Raw genomic sequence first — 26,443 nt, forward strand, 5'->3', positions numbered from 1 at the left:
AATACACAAAGAATTATAACCTTAATATTAGTAAAAGTCTATACAAATTGGATAGCTTTATTGTTGATGAAATTTGTAAAGAATTCCCCTTCTTGTCCACATAAAAAGTTTATGATATGCTCGTTGTCTATCTTGGACACGCACTTATTTACCAAATGGCGTCCTAGCTACGTCTCTTAGTTGTATATCAACTGACTTATATTTCTTTCTTTTATCTCCCTTGATGATGTGATTATTACACGAAAGTGCATTTGGGAACTTATCGTGCTTTATTTTCCCGTGGACTCAAAGGAATAAATAATATATATATATATATATATATATATATATATATATATATATATATATATATATATATATATACATATGATTTGGTAAACAGAGAAGAGGTAGTAAAAGCTTTGCGGAAGATGAAAGCCGGCAAGGCAGCAGGTTTGGATGGTATTGCAGTGGAATTTATTAAAAAAGGGGGTGACTGTATTATTGACTGGTTGGTAAGGTTATCTAATGTATGTATGACTCATGGTGAGGTGCCTGAGGATTGGCGGAATGCGTGCATAGTGCCATTGTACAAAGGCAAAGGGGATAAGGGTGGGTGCTCAAATTACAGAGGTATAAGTTTGTTGAGTATTCCTGGTAAATTATATGGGAGGGTATTGATTGAGAGGGTGAAGGCATGTACAGAGCATCAGATTGGGGAAGAGCAGTGTGGTTTCAGAAGTGGTAGAGGATGTGTGGATCAGGTGTTTGCTTTGAAGAATGTATGTGAGAAATACTTAGAAAAGCAAATGGATTTGTATGTAGCATTCATGGATCTGGAGAAGGCATATGATAGAGTTGATAGAGATGCTCTGTGGAAGGTATTAAGAATATATGGTGTGGGAGGCAAGTTGTTAGAAGCAGTGAAAAGTTTTTATCGAGGATGTAAGGCATGTGTACGTGTAGGAAGAGAGGAAAGTGATTGGTTCTCATTGAATGTAGGTTTGCGGCAGGGGTGTGTGATGTCTCCATGGTTGTTTAATTTGTTTATGGATGGGGTTGTTAGGGAGGTGAATGCAAGAGTTTTGGAAAGAGGGGCAAGTATGAAGTCTGTTGAGGATAAGAGAGCTTGGGAAGTGAGTCAGTTGTTGTTCGCTGATGATACAGCGCTGGTGGCTGATTCATGCGAGAAACTGCAGAAGCTGGTGACTAAGTTTGGTAAAGTGTGTGAAAGAAGAAAGTTAAGAGTAAATGTGAATAAGAGCAAGGTTATTAGGTACAGTAGGGTTGAGGGTCAAGTCAATTGGGAGGTAAGTTTGAATGGAGAAAAACTGGAGGAAGTAAAGTGTTTTAGATATCTGGGAGTGGATCTGGCAGCGGATGGAACCATGGAAGCGGAAGTGGATCATAGGGTGGGGGAGGGGGCGAAAATCCTGGGAGCCTTGAAGAATGTGTGGAAGTCGAGAACATTATCTCGGAAAGCAAAAATGGCTATGTTTGAAGGAATAGTGGTTCCAACAATGTTGTATGGTTGCGAGGCGTGGGCTATGGATAGAGTTGTGCGCAGGAGGATGGATGTGCTGGAAATGAGATGTTTGAGGACAATGTGTAGGTATGTATATTTGCGTGTGTGGACGTATGTATATAAATGTGTATGGGGGGGGGGGGTTGGGCCATTTCTTTCGTCTGTTTCCTTGCGCTACCTCGCAAACGCGGGAGACAGCGACAAAGTAAAAAAAAAAAAAAAAAAAAAAAAAAAATATATATATATATATCTTAAATTACCGGAAATCTAACAAAAAGTAAACAGAGCACCAAGGTTCCTGTCACAACACAGGACATTAGTATTAATTTTATGCCTCTGAGGTCATCTGAAGCTTAGAATGCCATAGTTGTTATGGAAAGCGATATCTAACCTGGAGGAGGCGTACCGTTGCCAGTTTAAGAGTAAGACGTGTTCCTGCTGCAGAAAGCTGGTGCTGGCCTGAATTTTTCAGAACAATTATTGTGATCATCTGACCTTGAGTGCAAGGGAAGGTTAGATCAGTGATAAGATTATTCTTACTCAGATCACGAGGAGCTGGGGGGAAATGTTACTTCAGTAACCTGTTATTCGTAAGGGATAGCCAACAAGTGGTCAAAGCAGAAATTTGAAACACACATACCGGGGAGCATATGACAGGACATAGTTGTGATGGATTTCGCCAACACTGGATGAATCATGGCGAAGTAATGGTCTTTCACAACAGGTCTCCCTCTCTGTGTGTGGATACGTGATAAACAAAATGATATTCTAAGACATGGCAAATACCGAATGCACCAACTTTTCGTCGATAAACAGCTATTCGTTTTCGTTAACTATCTGATGGGGAGAAAAGAGTGGTGAGAGTGAGCTTGGAGAGGAGACTTGTATGAGGATGTACCAGGGAAGGTTGTTTGTAGAACGGCAAAAGGTGAGATCAAATGACGTGAGGGGAGTGGGTGAGGAATGGAATGTACTTAGGAAAGCAGTGATGGCATGTGCAAAAGATGCATGTGGCATTAGAAAGGTGGGAGGTAAGGTAGTATGTAGTGGGAAGAAAAAGTAAAGATGCTAGTGAAAGAGAAAAGAGAGGCGTTTGGACGGTACTTACAAGGAGGGAGTGCAAATGACTGGGAGATATATAAAAGGCAGCGGCCAAGGGTCAAGAAGATGCAAGGGTTGAAAAAGAGGGCAAATAATAGTTGGGCTAGATAATAACTTTAGGGAGAATAAGAAATGTTTTGGAAACAGGTAAATAACGTGCGAAAGACAAAGAGAACAAATGGAAACATTGGTCAAGGGGGCAAGAGGGGAAGTGATAACAGGTAATGATGAAGTGAGAAAAAGATGGAGTGAGTATTTTGAAGGTATGTTGAATGTGTTTGATGATAAAGTGGCAGATGTAGGGTATTTTGGTCGGGGTGGTGTGCGAAATGAGAGGGTCAGAAAGAATGGTTTAGTTAAGAGTGAAGAGGTGGCGAAAGCCTTGTGGAGGATGAAATCCGGCAAGGCGGCGTGTTTGGATGGATTGAAGTCAAATTTACTAAGAAAGGGGGTGACTGTTGTTGACTGGTTGGTAAGGATATTCAATATATGTATGGACCATGGAGAAGTGCCTGAGGATTGGCGGAATGCATGTATAGTGCCAGTGTACAAAGGCAAAGGGGATAAAGGTGAGTGTTCAAACTAAAGAGGCATTAGTTTGTCGAGTATTCCTGGAAAATTGTATGAGAGGGTATTGACTGAGAGGGTGAAAGCATGTAAAGAGCATCAGATTGGGGAACAGCTGTGTGGTTTCAAAAGCGGTAGAGGATGTGTGGATCAGGTGTTTACTTTGAAGAATGTGTATGAGAAATACTTGAAAAATAGATGGATTTGCATGTAGCATTTATGGATCTGGGGAACCCATACGATAGGGTTGATAGAGATGCTTTTGTGGAAGGTCTTAAGAATGTATGGAGTGGGAGGTAAGCTGTCTGAAGCAGTGATAAGTCTTTATCAAGGATGTTAGGCATGTATAAGAGTTGGAAGAGAGGAGAGAGATTGGTTCCCAGTGAAGGTCGGTCTGTGGCAGGTGTGTGTGATGTCCTTGTGGTTGGTAAATTTGTTTATGGATGGGGTGGTTAGGGAGGTAAAAGCAAGAGTTTTGGAGAGAGGGGCGAGTATTCAATCAGCTGGGGATGAGAGGGCCTGGGATGTCGGTTGTTGTTCACCGATGATGCAGCACTGGTAGCTAATTGGAGAGGGAAAGTGCAGAAGTTGATGACTGAGTTTGGAAGTGTGTGAAAGGAGAAAGTTGAGAGTAAATGTGAATAAGAGCAAGGTTATTAGGTTAGCAGGGTTGAGGGATAAGTTTGTCGAGATGCAGGTCTGAAAGGAAAAAAATTGTTGGAAACGAAGTGTTTTAGATATCTGGGAGTGGACTTGGCAGCGAATGGACCCATGGAAGCGGAAGCGAGTGACATGGTGGGAGCAGAGGCAAAGGTTCTGGGAGCGATGAAGAATGTGTGGAAAGAGAGAACTTTATATTGGAGAGCAAAAATGGATATGTTAGAAGGAATTGTGCTTTCAACAATATTATATGGTTGCGAGGCATGGGCTATAGATAGGGTTGTACGGAGGAGGGTGGATTTGTTGGAAATGAATTTCTGAGGACATTGTGTGGTGTGGGGTGGTTTGATCGAGTAAGTAAAGAAAGGGTAAGAGAGATGCGTGGTAATAAAGAGAGTGTGGTTGAGAGTGTAGAAGAGGGTGTGTTGAAACGGCTTGGACGTATGGAGACAATGAGTGAGGAAAGATTGACAAAAGGATGTATGTGTTAGAGGCGAAGGAAACAAAGAGAAGTGGGAGACCAAATTAGAGGTGGAAGGATGGAGTTAAAAATTTTAGCAATCAGGGCCTGAACATACAGGAAAATGAGAGGAGTGCAAGGAATAGAGTAAACTGGAACGATGTGGTATACCGGGATCGACGTGCTGCCAATGGATTGAACCAGGGAATGTGAAGTGTCTGGGGTAAACCATGGAAAGGTCTGCGGGGCTTTTGTTTGCATATGACAGCTAGAGACTGAGTGTGAACGAATGTGGCTTTCTTTTTTTTTTTTTTTGTCTTTCTGGACGCTACCTCGCTGAAGCAGGGGGAAGCGATGCTGTTTCCTGAGAGGCGAGGTAGCGCCAGGAATGGATAAAGGCAAGCAAGTATGAATATGTGCATGTGTATAAATGTATATGTCTGTGCATGTTATATGTGCGTGTATGGGCTTTTATGTATATGTGTATATGAGTGGTTGGGCCATTCTTCGTGTTTCCTGACGCTACCTCGTTAACACGGGAAACGGTGATCAAGTAAATCATATATATATGTATGTAGCATTTATGGATCTGGAGAAGGCATATGATAGAGTTGATAGATATGCTCTGTGGAAGGTACTAAGAATATATGGTGTGGGAGGCAAGTTGTTAGAAGCAGTGAAAAGTTTTTATCGAGGATGTAAGGCATGTGTACGTGTAGGAAGAGAGGAAAGTGATTGGTTCTCAGTGAATGTAGGTTTGCGGCAGGGGTGTGTGATGTCTCCATGGTTGTTTAACTTGTTTATGGATGGGGTTGTTAGGGAGGTGAATGCAAGAGTTTTGGAAAGAGGGGGAAGTATGCAGTCTGTTGGGGATGAGAGAGCTTGGGAAGTGAGTCAGTTGTTGTTCGCTGATGATAAAGCGTTGGTGGCTGATTCATGTGAGAAACTGCAGAAGCTGGTGACTGAGTTTGGTAAAGTGTGTGAAAGAAGAAAGTTAAGAGTAAATGTGAATAAGAGTAAGGTTATTAGGTACAGTAGGGTTGAGGGTCAAGTCAATTGGGAGGTAAGTTTGAATGGAGAAAAACTGGAGGAAGTAAAGTGTTTTAGATATCTGGGAGTGGATCTGGCAGCGGATGGAACCATGGAAGCGGAAGTAAATCATAGGGTGGGGGAGGGGGCGAAAATCCTGGGAGCCTTGAAGAGTGTGTGGAAGTCGAGAACATTATCTCTGAAAGCAAAAATGGCTATGTTTGAAGGAATAGTGGTTCCAACAATATTGTATGGTTGCGAGGCGTGGGCTATGGATAGAGTTGTGCGCAGGAGGATGGATGTGCTGGAAATGAGATGTTTGAGGACAATATGTGGTGTGAGGTGGTTTGATCGAGTAAGTAATGTAAGGGTAAGAGAGATGTGTGGAAATAAAAAGAGCGTGGTTGAGAGAGCAGAAGAGGGTGTTTTGAAATGGTTTGGGCACATGGAGAGAATGAGTGAGGAAAGATTGACCAAGAGGATATACGTGTCGGAGGTGGAGGGAACGAGGAGAAGTGGGAGACCAAATTGGAGGTGGAAAGATGGAGTGAAAAAGATTGAGTGATCGGGGCCTGAACATGCAGGAGGGTGAAAGGCGGGCAAGAATAGAGTGAATTGGATCGATGTGGTATACCGGGGTCGACGTGCTGTCAATGGATTGAATCAGGGCATGTGAAGCGTCTGGGGTAAACCGTGGAAAGTTGTGTGGGGTCTGGATGTGGAAAGGGAGCTGTGGTTTCGGGCATTATTGCATGACAGCTGGAGACTGAGTGTGAGCGAATGGGGCCTTTGTTGTCTTTTTCTGGCCCTGCCTCGCGCACATGAGGGGGGAGGGGGATGTTATTCCGTGTGTAGCGGGGTGGCGATGGAGGTGAGTAGGGGCAGACAGTGTGAATTGTGTGCATGTGTGTCTATGTGAGTGTCTGTGTGTGTATATATGTGTGTACGTTGGGATGTGTGGGTGTGTATGTTTGCGTGTGTGTACGTGTGTGTGTGTGCATGTGTGTGGGGGTGGGTTGGGCCATTTCTTTCGTCTGTTTCCTTGCGCTACCTCGCAGGCGCGGGAGACAGCGACAAAGCAAAATAATATATATATATATATATATATATATATATATATATATATATATATATATATATATATATATATATATTCTTGCCTTCATACTATTCGCCATTTCCCGCGTTAGCGAGGTAGCGTTAAGAAAAGAGGACTGGACCTTTGAGGGAATATTCTCACCTGGCCCCCTTCTTTGTTCCTTCTTTTGGAAAGTTTAAAAAAAAAAAAAAAGAGGGAAGGATTTCCAGCCCCCCGTTCCCTTCCCTTTTAGTCGCCTTCTACGACACGCAGGGAATACGTGGGAAGTATTCTTTCTCCCCTATCCCTAGGGATACTATATATATATATATATATATATATATATATATATATATATATATATATATATATATATATATATATATTCACATTTACTCTTAACTTTCTTCTTCCACACACTTTACCAAACTCAGTCACCAGCTTCTGCAGTTTCTCACATGAATCAGCCACCAGCGCTGTATCATCAGCGAACAACAACTGACTCACTTCCCAAGCTCTCTCATCCCCAACAGACTTCATACTTGCCCCTCTTTCCAGGACTCTTGCATTTACCTCCCTAACAACCCCATCCATAAACAAATTAAACAACCATGGAGACATCACACACCCCTGCCGCAAACCTACATTCACTGAGAACCAATCACTTTCCTCTCTTCCTACACGTACACATGCCTTACATCCTCGATAAAAACTTTTCACTGCTTCTAACAACTTGCCTCCCACACCATATATTCTTAATACCTTCCACAGAGCATCTCTATCAACTCTATCATATGCCTTCTCCAGATCCATAAATGCTACATACAAATCCATTTGCTTTTCTAAGTATTTCTCACATACATTCTTCAAAGCAAACACCTGATCCACACATCCTCTACCACTTCTGAAACCGCACTGCTCTTCCCCAATCTGATGCTCTGTACATGCCTTCACCCTCTCAATCAATACCCTCCCATATAGTTTACCAGGAATACTCAACAAACTTATACCTCTGTAATTTGAGCACTCACTCTTATCCCCTTTGCCTTTGTACAATGGCACTATGCACGCATTCCGCCAATCCTCAGGCACCTCACCATGAGTCATACATACATTAAATAACCTTACCAACCAGTCAACAATACAGTCACCCCCTTTTTTAATAAATTCCACTGCAATACCATCCAAACCTGCTGCCTTGCCGGCTTTCATCTTCCGCAAAGCTTTTACTACCTCTTCTCTGTTTACCAAATCATTTTCCCTAACCCTCTCACTTTGCACACCACCTCGACCAAAACACCCTATATCTGCCACTCTGTCATCAGACACATTCAACAAACCTTCAAAATACTCATTCCATCTCCTTCTCCCATCACCACTACTTGTTATCACCTCCCCATTTACGCCCTTCACTGAAGTTCCCATTTGCTCCCTTGTCTTACGCACCCTATTTACCTCCTTCCAGAACATCTTTTTATTCTCCCTAAAATTTACTGATAGTCTCTCACCCCAACTCTCATTTGCCCTTTTTTTCACCTCTTGCACCTTTCTCTTGACCTCCTGTCTCTTTCTTTTATACTTCTCCCACTCAATTGCATTTTTTCCCTGCAAAAATCGTCCAAATGCCTCTCTCTTCTCTTTCACTAATACTCTTACTTCTTCATCCCACCACTCACTACCCTTTCTAAACAGCCCACCTCCCACTCTTCTCATGCCACAAGCATCTTTTGCGCAATCCATCACTGATTCCCTAAATACATCCCATTCCTCCCCCACTCCCCTTACTTCCATTGTTGAGGGTCAAGTCAATTGGGAGGTGAGTTTGAATGGAGAAAAACTGGAGGAAGTGAAGTGTTTTAGATATCTGGGAGTGGATCTGTCAGCGGATGGAACCATGGAAGCGGAAGTGGATCATAGGGTGGGGGAGGGGGCGAAAATTTTGGGAGCCTTGAAAAATGTGTGGAAGTCGAGAACATTATCTCGGAAAGCAAAAATGGGTATGTTTGAAGGAATAGTGGTTCCAACAATGTTGTATGGTTGCGAGGCGTGGGCTATGGATAGAGTTGTGCGCAGGAGGATGGATGTGCTGGAAATGAGATGTTTGAGGACAATGTGTGGTGTGAGGTGGTTTGATCGAGTAAGTAACGTAAGGGTAAGAGAGATGTGTGGAAATAAAAAGAGCGTGGTTGAGAGAGCAGAAGAGGGTGTTTTGAAATGGTTTGGGCACATGGAGAGAATGAGTGAGGAAAGATTGACCAAGAGGATATATGTGTCGGAGGTGGAGGGAACGAGGAGAAGAGGGAGACCAAATTGGAGGTGGAAAGATGGAGTGAAAAAGATTTTGTGTGATCGGGGCCTGAACATGCAGGAGGGTGAAAGGAGGGCAAGGAATAGAGTGAATTGGAGCGATGTGGTATACAGGGGTTGACGTGCTGTCGGTGGATTGAATCAGGGCATGTGAAGCGTCTGGGGTAAACCATGGAAAGCTGTGTAGGTATGTATATTTGCGTGTGTGGACGTGTGTATGTACGTGTGTATGGGGGTTGGGCCATTTCTTTCGTCTGTTTCCTCGCGCTACCTCGCAAACGCGGGAGACAGCGACAAAGTATAAAAAAAAAAAAAAAAAAAAAAAAAAAAAAAAATATATATATATATATATATATATATATATATATATATATATATATATATATATATATATATTGTGTGTGTGTGATTTGAATAAAATATCTTAATCGGTATCTTAAGATTTTCTTCTGTCAGGCGGGCTACTCCATATCCTCCTCTTACATGGAGACTAGAGGAACTATAGGCTAACTCTTCCCTAGAGCCCGTGTCAGCTCTTGGTAGCCTGTCTATCATCAGCGGTATTCACATCTTGTTAAACTACCGCTCCCTTACCAGATGGAGTCATGTGCATGGACATCTTTCACGCAGATGGCGCCAACAACTCCCTCCCTTAACACACCCCTCTTTTAGTACAAAAGGCCAACCTAACTAAACAATTTCGAAAAGAAATGGATGAAAACAAACAAATTTCTCAATATAGCGCTCCTAGCAATACTCATCGACCTAAATCACACTGGGAAGCAAGATAACGCACCAGAGCGGCAGAATATGAAGTCACACATTATCACGAAGTTCTTTATTAGATCCTATCAATACGAGATACGCTCAATACCATCGGCCTTGGACAGTCAGTACAGTTGTACTCTAACACCTTCCACATAACAAAGAACTACGCCTCGTCAAGGCTATAACCTAACCTACTCTTCCATACCAGCGTTCCTCGCCTCGAAATCATGCATGCTAAAGTTACAGTGGATACAAAACGATTCGTCACAAATTAGAAAAACCCCAACACTAAAAACACCGAAAACCAGCACAAACGACTGATAAAGAAACAATCGGCACAGAGGTATGGGAGACAACGCAAAGTATGGCCGGGACTTGAAGGCAACGTTGACATACGGCACAGACACATCGGGAGACCTGGCCACTTCCCACAGAGCCTCAAGCCACAAAGAGAGACCCCAGTCATCCACTGATATACGCAGTGAACAAAGCCTATATTAGCTACTCTCTTCCCCTACCCAAAACAAAAAATTAATAAAGCATAGAAAAATGAAATAAACACAAGACATTCACATGTTCACCTAATGGCGTCCTAGCTAAGTCTTTTCGTTGTACATCACAGGGATAAGAGATGTGCAGGCGAGATCTAACCAGTTCTGTGGAGGCATACAATCTTTCCAAGTTGTTGAAAGACTGAGCGGATGTTAGGGCTAAGCTGGAGGATCACGCTAATGAGGGAGTGTTGGGTAGCACTAGTGAATTACACTAGGGTTGTGAGGCAGATCATTATGTGGGTGTAGTGTTGGAACAGGACGTGAGAGGGTGACAAAGTGGTACTGTGGATGGAGGCAATTAGGGTAAAAGTGTGTGATCTGGCCACACTGAACTAAATTGCGATTTAAATAAAGTCATCTAGCTTTCTGTTAAATAGTGAACATCCTGGATGTGAACATTTCGTGAACTTTTGGAAATCTTATCAAATGTTTTGAATGATTTCATCGAGTTTTGAAAGAAAATTGACCCGTCTATTGCTTTGTTAAGGCCTGTCTACACGAGCGGGCCTGATCGGCGGGTTTGCCCGTTAACGAGCAAATTCTGGCGGGCCTGCCCGTGAATGTTGTCCACACGACCGAAGTGATGAACAGCCGGGCCTGCCCGACGATGTTGCCAGTAGCGGGTGGAGTGCGGTACGAGAACCATGGTGCCTAGCGTTGTCAAGAAAAAGATTTTATGCTCTATGATAATAGCTTTGTGTCTCGAGAAGAAAAAGAAGAAAAGGATATGGTGTAAAGACGTATCCTCACCATTCCCAGTGTTTTGGCTTGTGTCCAAGTTTGACAATGAAGGTCTTGGATTATCACTGTCATAGAGGAAAATCAGGTCATAGAAGCACCACAATTTAGGTACATAGATATCCTCACTCCCAGCTCCTGACTTCTGTGAATGCTTTACTTTCTTGCATTCACGCCGAAATTGGTTACGCAGCGTGTCTATTTTCTTTTTTATGTCATCCGTCGTAACGGAAGAACCATGCTCTCTCATCTCCGCAGCAATAGCCTTCACTGCTGTTATGCGTTTGTCTCTGTTCTTATAGCATTTCAGCTTCACATTCCATAAACATGGATTCTTACGATAAAGGTCAATCAAAGTACTAGTAAGTGCTTTAGACCAAAAAATTGTTGGTGGCTCACTAGAGTTATCCTGGGCTGCCATCGTTAAATGTTCACTGTGCTACTATGCCGTGGGAGTGGGATGTAGGCCCGCTGTGGGTTCACGATATTATCTTGCGTCTGGCAGGGTAGAAACTCCAGCTACCGGGCACCAGTTCAGTGATTTCGCTTGGCTGGCTTTCGGGCAATTTGATCGTTTGCCCGTCAAATATGCCCGTTAACGGGCAAGCCCGCCGATCAGGCCCGCTCGTGTAGACAGGCCTTTAGAGAGAGATTCTTCATTGACTATTTCTTAAGAAAATAACCAAGTAGATTTTTTGTTTCACTGACTTAAGTAAATATTCGTGTTTTAGATGTTCTCCAAGTGAGGTTAGGCGAGCTCTGTGTACTCTACTAAGGATGTTAGTTTTGCATGAGGGCAGTTTCGCCACATTACATATCCTTGACTAATGTAATTTTAGCAAGTTAAGGGACGATCCTTAAACCAAACATTACAAGGTATATTTGAACATTTCATCCACAGTAATGCTCTACCTCGGATACTTGAAAAGTATCATAACTTTACTTATTGTAAATAGCTCATTTGTTATATAACCTGAACCGTCATCCAAACATTATTGTTTAACGGCTGTACACTTCACTTACTGTGCAAATCATCAAAGCATTCATTCAGTGTTGCTCAATGCAAACTAAATTTTTTCACTTTGTAACCTATAATGTATTTCACTGAAGCCCAATCCCGAGATCTTTCATGCAATCTGTATCCTTTTGCGCCAACACCAACTGAATGGTTAGTTCCCAATAAACTCTCCTGTCTTGCGGCAAAAATCGAAATCAGTACCTGTAAACTAACACAGATTTTCTACATATCTGTCTCTGTCCATCATCGTTAGTACTTACAGAGCCCTTGGGTGTGCTGTCCGTGTTGTGAGGAGACGAAAGCACTTCTTTACATCTGTCCACCGAGATACTGACCCACGCTTCATTTGGCGGTGTTACCAACTTACCACTCCAAAAAAATGACAATTGTCTTCTAAAAGGAAGTACCATAACATACTAAGATTCTCTAATATTATGTAAATGACATCTATATAACTGTTAGTACTAAGGTAAACATTTATCTTAAAAAGTTATTGTTGTAGAATGATTTGAATAAATGCTTCATCATTACTCGGTTCCTCGGCATCGCCTGGGTGCAGAGGTGCCATGTCCTCATTTTCCTGTAGGTTTCCGGGTACACATATCACCTATGGCACTGCCCATCCTTCACTCCCTTTACAATTGATATTGAGAGCTGCTGCTGATGACAGGGTACCTCCTGATGAAGGCTATCGCTGATGACGGCACCTCCTGATGAGGGCTGCCGCTAATGACAGCTTGCTATGTATGGAAACTAGCTGCTTAGTTTTCTGCATGTTAAGCTGGGAAAGCACCCACCCTCCCACCACTGGCAGAGTGAGGTAGAGCCAAAAGGCTGCACTCAAAGTTTGAAAGAAGTGAACTAAGTGTTGCCATCTTTAATTGTCCTTAGTTCAGACCAGAAAACTGTTGCAGTGTAACTCATGCTTTAATAGGATCCTTTAGAATGCAATAAAACCCTCCACTGATTATGCAGCTTGTCCAGTCCTTATTCTTTCACTAGTATAAGAAAACGAAGTACCAGTTTTGATATAGACTCGATGTTCCTCAGAGAGGAAAGAGCTTCTATGGGTTCAGTGATTGGCAGCATAGATGGGACACTTTTCATCATATGTATATCTTTTTCATTTGTGTTCACAATTCCACCAAGAACGCTCGTCAGTCAAGGCAGGCGAAATATCTTCTCATCTCCTAGACTCGGACCTCGAGGTTCCTTAAGAAGCATAGCCTCCTCACATCTACCACCAACATCAAGTTCACAGACTTTCCTGTATGTAGCAGCATTATTAGGGTCAATGAGAATTAGTGCTTTTGGGAGTAATATCACTGCTCGTAATTACTGCAAGTTCGTCATCCGTGAGGTAAAGCGTTCTTCATTCAAAGGAAGTGCGATAACCTCTTCTCGTCATCCAGCGATAGACCTTTCTGATCTTTAGCTAAGGGCATCTCTAACCATTTCAGTAGCTCTACCATTCCTTTACTTTTCCGTTCTGCCAGTACTATAGCAGTCTCGGACGCAGACTAAGTAACTCAGGTTCCCGTTTCTTCTCTAACTACACAGTGGATGACTAAACATTCCCTCACCCCCTGATGCTCCTCTTACTAATCTTATGCCTCTCCGCGTAATATCTTTCGGATTGTTTGAAAAGCGCTTCTCTCTCTGGACATAAGCGAGGTTTACTGTTCTGATTGCATCCACCCTCTTGTAATGAAAGAGTGTGCCTCTGAACTTGTACCTGTGCTTGCTCTTCTGTTCCATTTGTGTTTTAAAAACCAAAACTGTTCCTTCTTTTTAACAAGCATCGAAACATCGCATCCCTAAGAAGGGTGACCGTTCTGACCCTCTAACTATCATCCTATTGTTTTGACATCTACCATTTCCAAAGTATTTGGATCCCTCCTCAACTCCCATATCCTGAGACACCTCGAAACTCTCAGTCTTCTCTCTGATCACCAGTATGGCTTCTGTAAGGCGAGATCCACTGGTGATATTCTTCTTATCTTAATGATGTTTGCTCATCGTCTCTGAAAGATTTTGGGGAGTCTTGTGTAGCTGCCCTTGACATATCCAAAGGTCTTGACAGGGTGCATCATTGGGATCTCATTACTAAGCTCCCCTCTTTCAGCATCCCTTCCACACTTTGCTCCTTCACATCTAGCTTCCTCTCTGGCCGATCTATCTCTATGGATGTTGATGGATCAGTCTCCTATGTTTTCCGTGACTTAGAGATAAACAGTCCGGAAGCGTATCCCAAAAATTCCTTGGAATGTGGAGATAATGTGCCAGAAACACACTATTAACCGACCTACTTGCACACACGAAAAAAAGAAAAACATCAACCGTTCATTTCCTTCCTCAAATCTCTTCCGTTCCTCCGTTTCCCTGTCCACTCAGCGTCATCTGCAGCAACCCAGACCAGCCATACATATGTTGGCGAGGTAACGCGTTCGTCTCTTGTTTCGTCCGCATCCCAGAGACCATGTAGAGGTTTCTGTATATCCCATGACAAGCGGATAATCTTAAGGTGAATATGACCATAGCAACTACTGGGACCCGGCTGGTGGCGTCACACAGGTGATCTTGACCAGGACTGGGACCTGGCTGGTGGCGTCACACAGGTGATCTTGACCAGGACTGGGACCTGGCTGGTGGCGTCACACAGGTCACCTTGACCAGGACTGGGACCTGGCTGGTGGCGTCACACAGGTCACCTTGGCCAGGACTGGGACCTGGCTGGTGGCGTCACACAGGTGATCTTGACCAGGACTGGGACCTGGCCGGTGGCGTCACACAGGTCACCTTGACCAGAACTGGGACCTGGCCGGTGGCGTCACACAGGTCACCTTGACCAGGACTGGGACCTGGCTGGTGGCGTCACACAGGTTACCTTGGCCAGGACTGGGACCTGGCTGGTGGCGTCACACAGGTCACCTTGGCCAGGACTGGGACCTGGCTGGTGGCGTCACACAGGTCACCTTGACCAGGACTGGGACCCGGCTGGTGGCGTCACATGAGTGACGGACAGTGTTATCTTCCTGACGCATCACTGCAGCAAACGTGTTATCGAAGCGACTCCTGAGAACTCTGCAGCTGGTGTTGTTACCAGCTACGCAAGATAACAGGCCACGCCCTCACCCTGACACCTGGCCCTTCACCTTGACACCTGGCCTTCACCTTGACACCTGGTCCTCACCCTGACACCTAGCCTTCACCCTGACACCTGGCCTCACCTTGACACCTGGCCTTCACCTTGACACCTGGTCCTCACCCTGACACCTGGTCCTCACCCTGACACCTGGCCTTCACCCTCATACCTGGCCCTCACACTGACACCTGGCCTTCACCTTGACACCTGGTCCTCACCCTGACACCTAGCCTTCACCCTGACACCTGGCCCTCACCCTCATACCTGGCCCTCACCCTGACACCTGGCCTTCACCCTGACACCAGGCCCTCACCTTCATACCTGGCCCTCAACTTGACACCTGGCCTTCACCCTGACACCTGGGCTTCACCCTCATACCTTCACGTTCGCGAGCTAACCTCGCTTGTTCAGTCTGCTCCTTCTGTACTTGCACTCACCCTGACACCTGGCCTTTACCCTGACCTTCATCCTCATACCTGGCCCTCACCCTGACCCCTTACCCTCACCGTCATACCTGGCCCTCACCCTCATACCTGGCCCCTCACCCTGACCCCTGGCCCTCATCCTTTTGTCCTATGGTTGTTAAAGAGTTGTCATGAGAGATAACGTTGGGGTTGCCACACCACATCTAACCTGCTCCTGTGTTGTCTTGTACGATGAATCACGCCATGACGGCTACGAGTACCTAGATGGTTGATATATACATCATAATGTAGCCGTGTGTGTTTGTGTTTATGTAGGTTTAGTACATGCCACGCAGTAGGACCGGGTTCAAATCCTTGCCACCTATTGGTAAATCATCTTTACATACATACATACATACATACATACATACATTACATACATACATTATATATATATATATATATATATATATATATATATATATATATATATATATATATATATATATATATATATATCTTTGGAATGGGGAGAACAAATGAACCAGGGAAAAACAGAAGAAAATGTGAAGAAAACTGTCTATGGCAAAAGGCTGTTGGATAAAAGAAGGACGGCGTGTGATGTGGTACCGAGGCAGAGCTGAAGAAACTGCGGCAGTAAAGAGAAATCAGAGACGAGGCCCCACTAAAGTACACCTCCTTGCTCTTAATACACTTAGCAGACTACCACACACACACACACACACACACACACACACACACACACACACACACATACTTTTATATACATCAGTCAGGTAATAGAGGAACCAATACTTTTTTCTTTTATTCACAATGAATCACTTATTTAAAATGATTTATTTATATCGTCATATTCCACACGAATTCGTGAACTCTGAGCTGACAAGTAGAATCGACAGTATCAAGAGCCATTACTTATTACTGGCTATTAACATAACATACACTCTGTATCTTAATACCCATGTATACACTATGTTCCTGAATACAATATTTGGTCAAGTCACAAGCTGGTGAATAACCTGTGGAAAGCTGTCCCCAGCAGACGTGGCAGACTCAACGTAAAAGAAATATGTCGCAGGAACAGCAGGTATAAAATACCTCCTCATAAAACGTCGTTTGAAGCAGACAGTTATAGTTGTTCAAGGGCAGCCAAAGTCGAAAACATCAGTTAGACCTGCAGGTGACTCATTCTCACAGGTGATGCCATTCTTCTCTCCAACCCTGAGGTAATTTCCCCTAAATCCTTCGCGTTTACAATATCATTTTCACTTGTAATGTCTGTAAGTCATCATCGTACATTATGTCACCTTCAGGACTCATCATCTCTGAGGTCGTCCTTTTTATTTTCATCACCCAGGGTGACCCTCCCTTCCCGCCAGCCACCTGCGGCAGCCACTGCCTCAGGGCATCGCTACCAGTGTGTTCCTCAGATCTCCACACCCATGGCCTCCTCACCCACAAGTTCCATAGCAACGACTCCTCCTCCTCGTCGCCAGCTCCGGCAGGCTGCTCTGCCCACCACGTACTGCCGGTCCACTGCGCGACTATTGTTATTTCTGCATTAACCTGTCCTCTAACAACCATCCAACCCCCTGAAAACCCCTGCACCAACAACCCCCTTCCCCCCAACCCGCCACGCCACACGCCTACACCACCACCATCGACCCAGCTGAACAAGCAGGTCCCAGATGTCAACACATGACCAGGAGTGTATAATGACAAGCTACGTTACTGTTGTCAACTCCTAATTTCAAGTTTCCATCAAGGGTTTCTGGTGTCAGGCTCTGCGAGACGATAGATGCGTAGTACATGGGTAGCATCAGAAGGCGAACACGCACGTAAACAGAAGCCACTGTCGGGGGGTGATGAACGATAACACAAGCCATGTTGCTGGCGGTTTATCCTCGAGTGATGCATCACCTCTGTAACTTGATCTTTGACTCAGCCACCTTAAGGTTCATCCCAGAGTGTCGCATCCTTGGAGTGGCCTGTTGTACGGAGGTGACAATGATAAAGGCCCAGGAGGGCGACACTTGTCCCTCCTCCCCTGAGGGTCTTCCCATAGAGGGAGACCCAAGCGATGAGCCGTGGGAGCGGACAGGTGTGAGTGATATCGCCGGGTATAAAGCGACCCAGCGAGTCCCTCCCCATAGTTTGTCTTGCAGCCTTGGTGAGTATCAAAACCGCCCAGTTCACGGAAGCTGTTCAGGTTACTAGTCATGGTCGTGGAGATTATACACACGGGAGGTGATGTTCTTGGCCTGCAGTAAGGCAAGGGTGTTGGGCCAATGAGGCTGCGAGTGCATGACTTCACTGCCTTTCCCAAACTTTGATCATAGTAACGCTACAAAAATGTGTTCTTTAACTCGTTAAGAATCAGACGGTCGAGACGTATTTGCCAGTTGTAATGGCGTTCAGGCAAAGTTTGAACACTGGGTCAGACCTAAGAGGGTTGGAAACCCTTTACGTTGTCTCTCTGGAAATTACGATTCCTTATCATGACACTATTGTTGATAATGTGACTTGATTCAGTGACTACTACAGTTGGAGAATTCTTAAAGTAGCCGAAGCACTCTTCTGGAACATCAACATTTACCAAATAAAGTTTAGCTACACGATCCTTCACAGTGGACCATAAAGTGTGAAGGAGCATAACGTTAGGATCAAGACCCCCGGGCAGGGAGGAATCAGGCAAGCTGGCAGGGCGCCACCTGCCCAAACAAGAGACTGGTTCGTCCTTGGCGAGGGCGAAAATGCGGCGCGTCGGCTGGGCAGACCTGCACACAACCGTCGGAAATCATATGACTGTGATCGAACTGTTCAGCATTCATTAGAGTGTGACGGTCAGCCGGTGCCTTCATTGGTATGGCCAACAGACCAGCAGCTCCTCCGGCACGGTCAGCCGGTGGCTACATTGGTATGGCCAACAGACCAGCAGCTCCTCCGACCAGACTTCATCTAAACCTCACCAGATGTGGGCCATACATACCCTGGTGGAATCTCGGTGTGGGTCATACATAACCTGGAAGTCTCGGTGTGGGTCATACATAACCTGGGAGTCTCGGTGTGGGTCATACCCTGGTGGAGTCTCGGTGTGGGTCATACATAACCTGGGAGTCTCGGTGTGGGTCATACATAACCTGGGAGTCTCGGTGTGGGTCATACCCTGGTGGAGTCTCGGTGTGGGTCATACATAACCTGGGAGTCTCGGTGTGGGTCATACATAACCTGGGAGTCTCGGTGTGGGTCATACATAACCTGGGAGTCTCGGTGTGGGCCATACCCTGGTGGAGTCTCGGTGTGGGCCATACCCTGGTGGAGTCTCGGTGTGGGCCATACCCTGGTGGAGTCTCGGTGTGGGCCATACCCTGGTGGAGTCTCGGTGTGGGCCATACCCTGGTGGAGTCTCGGTGTGGGCCATACCCTGGTGGAGTCTCGGTGTGGGCCATACCCTGGTGGAGTCTCGGTGTGGGCCATACCCTGGTGGAGTCTCGGTGTGGGGCCATATCCTAGTGGAGTCTCGGTGTGGGGCCATATCCTGGTGGAGTCTCGGTGTGGGGCCATATCCTGGTGGAGTCTCGGTGTGGGGCCATATCCTGGTGGAGTCTCGGTGTGGGGCCATATCCTGGTGGAGTCTCGGTGTGGGGCCATATCCTGGTGGAGTCTCGGTGTGGGGCCATATCCTGGTGGAGTCTCGGTGTGGGCCATACCCTGGTGGAGTCTCGGTGTGGGGCCATATCCTGGTGGAGTCTCGGTGTGGGGCCATATCCTGGTGGAGTCTCGGTGTGGGGCCATATCCTGGTGGAGTCTCGGTGTGGGCCATACCCTGGTGGAGTCTCGGTGTGGGCCATACCCTGGTGGAGTCTCGGTGTGGGCTATACCCTGGTGGAGTCTCGGTGTGGGCCATACCCTGGTGGAGTCTCGGTGTGGGCCATACCCATCACTGGAAGCGGGAGGGAGGCTGAGTCAGTGTCTAATATCGGATCATCGTCCTCAGTGTCCTGATTGTTAATGTTCATTACTGATATGTTTATACAAATCACTTCCACCTTGACCGTCCAGGGTTACCATTATATTACTACACCTGTCCTCCCTATCACCTTTCCTCTCAGACAACTGTCCTCCCAACAGCTGTCCTCACTAACATCTGTGTTTCATGCCTTTCTGACTCTCACATGTCTCTCCAGCCTGGTGAGCCACAGCAAGATCTATCAAGATGCTGAAACCCCTTATCTTGGCGACTGTGTTCTGCCTAGGCCTGGTGACCGCCGATCCAGGTCAGTAACTGGTGCCTCGACCTGGTGACACCTGCTACTGGTGAGTAGCTTGCGTCTGGACGTTCCTTCAGGTCAGTAAGTGGTGCCTCGACCTGGTAACCACTGCCTTAGGTCAGTAGCTGTGCCAGGACGTGGTGGCCGCTTCTCCAGGTCAGTAGCTTGTACTTGGATGTGGGAACCTGTTCACCGTTGCTCCAGGTTAGTAGTCTTGCCTGAGGTTCACCAGTGTCTCGTGTCCCCCGGGATCATCCACAGTTAAGTTACATCCAGATTATTCCGAAACACTTTACTTGTTCATTCCTGGCAGGTCACACTTAAGAGATAAGTCGTCGTGACGACGTAGTACTTAAACTATTAGACGTTCCCAGACTAGTCTATCGGGGTCGTGGGGCTACGTTATATACTTCCGAATTACTATTCTCCCGTAGACGAAATTCGTACCGCAGACTTGACGGGCAGCAACTGGCCTCCTAACTGCTCTTGTGCTTCCCCTCAGAGCCCAAGGATGATAGCCTGAACCACTACGTGGACCTGGTGCTCGATAACCTGCAGGTCCTCATCATCGAGAGCGGCCTCGACCCGATCCCTCTCCCCAACAACACAGTGTCCTTCAGTGATGTGGTGAGTCAGGCATTCAGTTATGGGGTCATGTCGGTTTTCCAGGTGAGGATGTGTCTGATTTCCAGTGAGGACCGATATTAATCATCCAGTGAAGATTCATGTTAATCATCCAGTGAAGACCCATATTAATCTTCCAGTGAGGACCCATGTTAATCTTCCAGACGACTAATGTTAAATCCTCCAGTGAGGACCCATGTTAACAATGATACTGCTAGGAACTACGCCAAGCTTCCAGCCAGAGGCTCTGCTGCAGTGGACCAGGTTTCCAGCCAGAGGCCCTGCTCCACTGGAACACGTCTCCAGCCAGAGACTCTGCTGGATGAAGTCAGGCTTCCAGCCAAAGGCTCTCCTGCAGTGGGTCACGCTTTCAGCAAAGACTCTTTCGATTCCAGTCTTGGGTCGAGATTGTCTCTTTGTCAGTGTAGCTGATAACGTCAGTCCTCACTCGTCTGTGTACACATGTTCCTCAGGGTGTGGACTGGCCTTGCAGTCCAACTCTCAGCTACGAACACGTACACAGCGCTTTCCTACGATGCATTTTACTTGGGCGATGAAGAAATGCATCGTGTTCTTTGTAAACTAACAAATTAAACTTTTTGATACGTAAACATTTCATGTTAAGAACACAAAGACCATGAACCTATAGTATTATGCATACGTCTTTTCTAGATACTTCATTGCTTTCCAAGACTTCCTCCCAAATGCCATCTCAAAACAAATAACCGTTTTACGTTACTGGTCATTATTCTCGGTAACCTTACTTATCTTCTTCACACTGTCTCCTGCATACCTGTAGCGACGTATTCCCCGGCAGGTGTTGGGAGTGACGTGGCACGGGGAGGCAGCAGTATACGACGGCTGGCTACTTGGCCTCGCCAACATTTACCGCTCCGACGACGCTGACTTCATCCACGCCCCCGATGGTCGTGTGGTCGGATTTGCATCCGGGATGGGCATAGGCAACATGGAGGTAGGCAGTGTCGGGCTCTCTGTCGTTGGGCTGAGGGAAGCGTAGCGTCATGTGTGACCTTGTCCCTGGGAGAGGCAAGTGTGTCTAATCATCCACATGCGCCACGAGTCTATATTTATCCACACATGCACCACGAGAGCACTGGACATTCTGTAATCTTTCAGAGTCAGCCCTGTGGTCTGCTGTCTGCTATTCTGTCCGTGAATCCACATCAAGTCTCTCAATAATGATATGCCTGTTAGTTTACCTCACACTATTTTCTTGCATGTATAAACCTAACCTAATATCTATAGATATGGCGAGTATTGCAATGTCCATCTAGATCACTGTTGTGTGATTCTACGACGAAACACAGATTAAGCGTGCCGTCTATTTCTACCAGCAGACACAGAAGTAAGAGTAAATTGTATTAAGAGACAGCATTCTCGCATCCAAACGATGACGAGCTCAAATGCATATTATTTTTCCTCCCTCAGGGCCACTACAAGTGCTTGGCGAAGTTCATGGATCTGGGGCCCATCGCCGACATCACCTTGAAAATCAAAGGCATCAAGATCTACTTCGAGGCAACGCTTGACCCCTCCACCTGTCGCTTCAAAGCCTCTGTCATGGAGGTCTTGTCCATTGGGTGAGTCTCACAGCGAAAGATCTGTAAACCAGCCGCACAAGACTTCTCATAACCAAGAGTTCACGTCCTCATGAGTCGGCTGTGTGAAGCCTTCGTTTATAAACAACAGCACTCTGCCAAACCGGTCAGCATCATCGTACATCAGTCAGTCAACGTCCTGGTAACTCTGGCATCTACCGCCCTGCGAGAGTCAGCCTCGATTCAAAAGCTTGGAAAAAGCTCTTGATCGGTAAATAGTATAGTGAAAACATTGTGGCACCGCTGTAGCACAAGCAGGACTTGAGTGGCAGAATGAGCCTTCGTCCCGGAGAACAGGGCTAACGTTAGCTCCATAGCATACTATACATCACATACAAACGATATTATCGACGAATTCCCCTACACTTCCAATGTCTTGATATCACAGCTGGTTTCTTTTTTTTTTCCCTCATAATTACCCATTTTAGGTTATATTTCGTCAGATGATGAATCATGTCATGGCAACCCCTGTGTTTGGTCATGCTGACGTGAGCTAGTGTTCCTCGTAGCAGTACCTCGCAGCCTCTGACTCTGCTCTTAATGTTTCAGGCACATCGGCGTCGACATCAGCGGGCTGGGTCTCCTGAACTGGATCGTGGAGCTGGTGTCTGAGATGGTGATCAACACCGTCCGTATCTTCATCAAGAACACAGTGGAGGGCATCGTGCAGGACATGACCAACGAGATCCTGAGTACCATTGATCTGGGTGTGCTTGGCCCCATCCTGGGGTGTGACATGACCAAAGGTTCCGCCACAGAGTCCCGAGGTCACTACCTCCAGGGTCACTAGAGTAACTGCGAGGGTGTGATGCCGGCTCCTCCTCCTCCCTCCTCCTCCTCCTGACTGTCTCTATCAATTTTATGATACCTTAAAATGTTTCTTTACTCATATCAATAAAATATCAGACACACATGTTCTCTATTCCTGCTCTTACTGTTACGACACACACACACAAACACACACACACTCATTTGCACACTAAGGGTGTGTGTGTGTGTGTGTGTGTGTGTGTGTGTGTGTGTGTGTGTGTGTGTGTGTGTTTTTCCATCTGACCCCCAACAGGGTAGGTCACAACAGTCCACGACATCACGTCCAAGGCTGGTACCGTCCTGCTCACGAGTCTCAGGATATTAGTGAAGATGAAAGGCATACAACCTCAATCAAGCGTTGGGAGCGGGAGGCACCATCTGCATGGGATCACACGATTCTGGCAACACCTTCACACTCACGAGCACTGAGGACCCATCATGGCTACAGGGTGTCTGCGTTCGATGATCATTTCTTCTATGGTGACACTGTATAATGTATCGCAGCCACATTACACAGTGTCACTCCACTTCCTTGAGAGGCGAGTGTTCGTTACAATGGTGACGAATCTTAGTGTTGAACCCTCTGAAATGCCAGAGGAAGCCTGGCTCTCGTGGGGGGCCGGGTGGGATAACAAGCCTTAATCCCCCTAACCCTAGTGTCTAGGTCCCTCAACACCGGCGGGTTGCCCTAGAGCATAGGGCCCACACCTCCTGCGTTGTAGGGAGGTTTAATCTCAAACAACAAAACAACTCTGAAATGTTCTTTAGTTGTTGATTGTTGTTTGCTTTACTACTGCTGTGTTGATATGGTTGATTCCCCAGGAATTAGCCAGCAGGAAGTTACATAGGAAGAGAAATCTTACCGAAGGTGACGTAGATAATAATCATTATTCACAAACAAAAGAAATTGTTATATGCACTGCAACTAAATGAAATTGAAATAGAAATTTTTGTTACTCCCTTTAAAAAGCCATACCATTTTTTATAATGCTATGTATAGTACATTTTCTTTGACGCTTAGTACATCTAAATGGTAGACATAACTTGTTTGAGAGACGCAAACACTTTACCAGCTATTTGGTTCTTATTTGCCCAAGTGATTACGAAAGCTGATTGTTAAAGGTGGACAACCAGTGTTATCACTTGAGCTAAGGAATCTTAGGGGCTTATTGTTCCCTTCTAGGAAATGACCATCTGCCGCATCAGTAATAATAATCTTTCAAGTCCTATTGCATTACTTTACATTACATACGTCGTGGGATTCTTTTGTGTGTGTGTGTGTGTGTGTGTGTGTGTGTGTGTGTGTGTGTGTGTGTGTGTGTGTGTGTGAGCAGCCAGAGGTCATGCAAAACAATATAAACGACGATGATTTTTAACAAAGTAACGAAGTGTGGAAATATGTGCATCACGGGCTTCACATACTCTCTCATTCTGGACAAACTCGTCACATTCCTCGGATACACCGGGCCTGCGTCATTACGGGTTAGCGTTACTGACCATGAGTCAGCATGGGCCTACACGGGGTCGGACATGTTACGGGCGGAGAGGAAGGTGGACGTGTTCGTCAACAGATACAAAGGTGTCCAGACGTCGCCAGGTGTCCCCGGGATCTGCAACAGCCCAGATCGGCACAACAACAAGGGTAAACGAGCGTCTTCAGCGACGGAAGGCTACAAGACCGAGACTCTTAAGGCATGGAAATACTCTCTTTATATCAATTCTAAAGTTACTGTATTTGCCTTAAAGTCGTTGCAAATAGTTTGGTCAACATCCCTGTACATTCTGGAGTTGCGATATATCATGTTGACAAATCTCTTTACGCACGCCCGGCCGCAAGATACGTGCCACTGTGTACATTATCTTGTTTACAAGCCGCCAGTGATGTTATCAGCTCTGGTACTGCACCATTTTTTTTTTCCTATCGGAAAGTGGTTGGGAAGGGGTACATAATGATGGAATGCGGGGACGCCTTACACGGTTTTGCTCTTGTGCTGAATATGAGGAAAATAGCCATACAAGGTCTTCTTCCTCCTGTATGTATGTATTAATCACATCTTTCATTATAGAGTGGCGGTTCGTTCGTTGCCTCAAAAGGACTGGCTACAACCCAGCTAATGTTGTTTCTTACACCTACGTTACTACAACCATGCAGTTTGGTTGTGACATTGTTGTAAAACATTGCTGTGGGAACGAAATTCTACAAAGTTCGGAAAATGTTGGTACAACCTTATTAAGTGTTGCTGTTATTGTTGTTGTATTATAACTTATCTTACGATCTTTTTGAAATATTGCAGAATTTTCGAACACTTGTACCGCGATTCCAGCAACTTTCTCGAGAAACTACAACACCTTTATACAACCTTCCTTTAACCTTTCCTGAATATCACGATACCTTCATAAACCATGTGTGAAGAATAAACAATTGTATTTCATTCATCTGATCGTTTTGGTAAAACATATACAAAGGCAAATTAGGTCGATAATCCAGGACCTGAGGAAGTTTCAAACCTAAAAATAAATAATGAAACAGTGGATCACTGAAATACGTAGAAAAACCACACACAACTTCGACTCGTTCCTTACACCGAGTTAATATACAGATTGTGTATGTTGATGTATTCAAATCCGACGTTGTATTGTCTTACACGGACCATATACGCACAGCGAGTGTGTATGGTCTTAGTCTTGAACACCTCAAGACGGTGTTGAAGATTACTCTAGTGGTTGTTATAACGGCAATGATGACCCTGACACTCAGTAGTGCCAGACTTAAAGCCCATATAACCAACTAAGCAACCACCGTGCTGGACTATATATATAGGCAGCAGCATTTACTGATACACAGCACATCGACAGATCAACATCATAAACCAAGCAGAAGTATAAGAACGGGAAGCCAGATATTTGATAAGAAACAAAAGCTTGGATTTGTTGCAAGAAGGCCTGAACCATTATGAGCCCCTAGTCTCTGAGGCCTGGTGTTTATAGAGGGAGTGTCATCCAAGCCAAAGGATCCCTCGTACATCAGCCTCAATTCAGCGTGTTCCGCTCAGTAAGCGTCTTTATAAACTCACGACCAGATTTATCACAACGTACCAGAACCCCTCAACAGGTGACCAGATCTGCCACCAAGAGACGATCCAGGTCCGGTAAGATCATCCTTAGAAAAAAAGAAAAAAGTTACCAGTTGAAAATTATAGATCCAGTTGGAGAATAATAGAAGAGTTAAAAGAGCGAATTAGATTTTTCACAGATATCTATTCTCTAGACTTTCCAGGAGATCCAAAGAGAAGATTCACCCTAGAAGTCATGTTGGCGAGTCGCACACAGTGTGTGGTGTGGTGTGTGTGTCTGTGTCAACCTCTTTGCCGCATCGAGGTGATCCTCGGCAACAACTGCTAAAACAAATTCCTCCCACGTCACAGACGGTGTCCTAACCTACAGTCGTAGACGTGGTCGTGTACACGAGAAGGTCTCGTGTCCCGTCCTCAGCCGCCACACATCAATAAAGGTGCGGACATCGTAAACAAAATATGCGAGGACACAGCATGCAGCCTCACACTATGGAACAGTCAGGTCCACAGAGGGAGCGGTTCGTGAGGCTGCACACACACTCAGACAGACGGGGTATACCAGCATCACAACACACACAATCATGTACACACCAATAATCTCATGTACACGAGACACAATCATGTACACACCAATGATCTCATGTGCACGAGACACAATCATGTACACACCAATGATCTCATGTGCACGAGA

The 26,443-nt window shown here is 45.5% G+C and overlaps 3 protein-coding genes across 7 annotated transcripts in view; 1 reads left to right on the forward strand and 2 right to left on the reverse strand.

Annotated features, from left to right (window-relative positions):
- LOC139761104 (beta-alanyl-dopamine/carcinine hydrolase-like) overlaps positions 1-26,443 on the reverse strand; it is a 113,628-nt gene that overhangs the window by 39,037 nt on the left and 48,148 nt on the right. For 3 of the 5 annotated variants that reach the window (XM_071685013.1, XM_071685029.1, XM_071685004.1), the window contains exon 1: positions 12,045-12,209. The exons of the other annotated variants lie outside the window; for them this stretch is intronic. In XM_071685013.1, coding sequence (XP_071541114.1) covers positions 12,045-12,194 — 150 coding nt within the window. In that variant the 5' untranslated portion in view covers positions 12,195-12,209. Of the gene's footprint in view, positions 1-12,044; positions 12,210-26,443 lie in introns of those variants that run through there. 5 annotated transcript variants of the gene reach the window in all.
- LOC139761101 (uncharacterized) lies at positions 17,699-19,318 on the reverse strand. The gene is made up of 2 exons (XM_071684988.1): positions 18,613-19,318; positions 17,699-18,376 (listed from the first exon to the last, which is right to left on the reverse strand). The coding sequence occupies exons 1-2, from the start codon at positions 19,147-19,149 to the stop codon at positions 18,320-18,322; spliced, it is 594 nt and encodes a 197-aa protein (XP_071541089.1). The 5' UTR covers positions 19,150-19,318; the 3' UTR covers positions 17,699-18,319.
- LOC139761096 (uncharacterized) lies at positions 19,542-22,779 on the forward strand. Its single transcript, XM_071684975.1, has 5 exons — positions 19,542-19,631; positions 20,128-20,252; positions 21,067-21,222; positions 21,699-21,850; positions 22,418-22,779. The coding sequence occupies exons 1-5, from the start codon at positions 19,571-19,573 to the stop codon at positions 22,656-22,658; spliced, it is 735 nt and encodes a 244-aa protein (XP_071541076.1). The 5' UTR covers positions 19,542-19,570; the 3' UTR covers positions 22,659-22,779.

Source organism: Panulirus ornatus, chromosome 3 (assembly GCF_036320965.1).
Source record: "Panulirus ornatus isolate Po-2019 chromosome 3, ASM3632096v1, whole genome shotgun sequence".
Lineage (NCBI taxonomy): Eukaryota > Metazoa > Arthropoda > Malacostraca > Decapoda > Palinuridae > Panulirus > Panulirus ornatus.

Excerpts from the sequence above, each read along its gene's own strand:
- LOC139761101 (XM_071684988.1), bottom strand. The coding sequence starts at position 19,149 with ATGGCCCCACACCGAGACTCCACCAGGATATGGCCCCACACCGAGACT. Across the intron at positions 18,377-18,612 it reads GCCCACACCGAGACTCCCAG|GTTATGTATGACCCACACCG; the intron begins GTTATGTATGAC and ends CGAGACTTCCAG.
- LOC139761096 (XM_071684975.1), top strand. The coding sequence starts at position 19,571 with ATGCTGAAACCCCTTATCTTGGCGACTGTGTTCTGCCTAGGCCTGGTG. Across the intron at positions 19,632-20,127 it reads CCTGGTGACCGCCGATCCAG|AGCCCAAGGATGATAGCCTG; the intron begins GTCAGTAACTGG and ends GCTTCCCCTCAG. Across the intron at positions 20,253-21,066 it reads CAGTGTCCTTCAGTGATGTG|GTGTTGGGAGTGACGTGGCA; the intron begins GTGAGTCAGGCA and ends ATTCCCCGGCAG.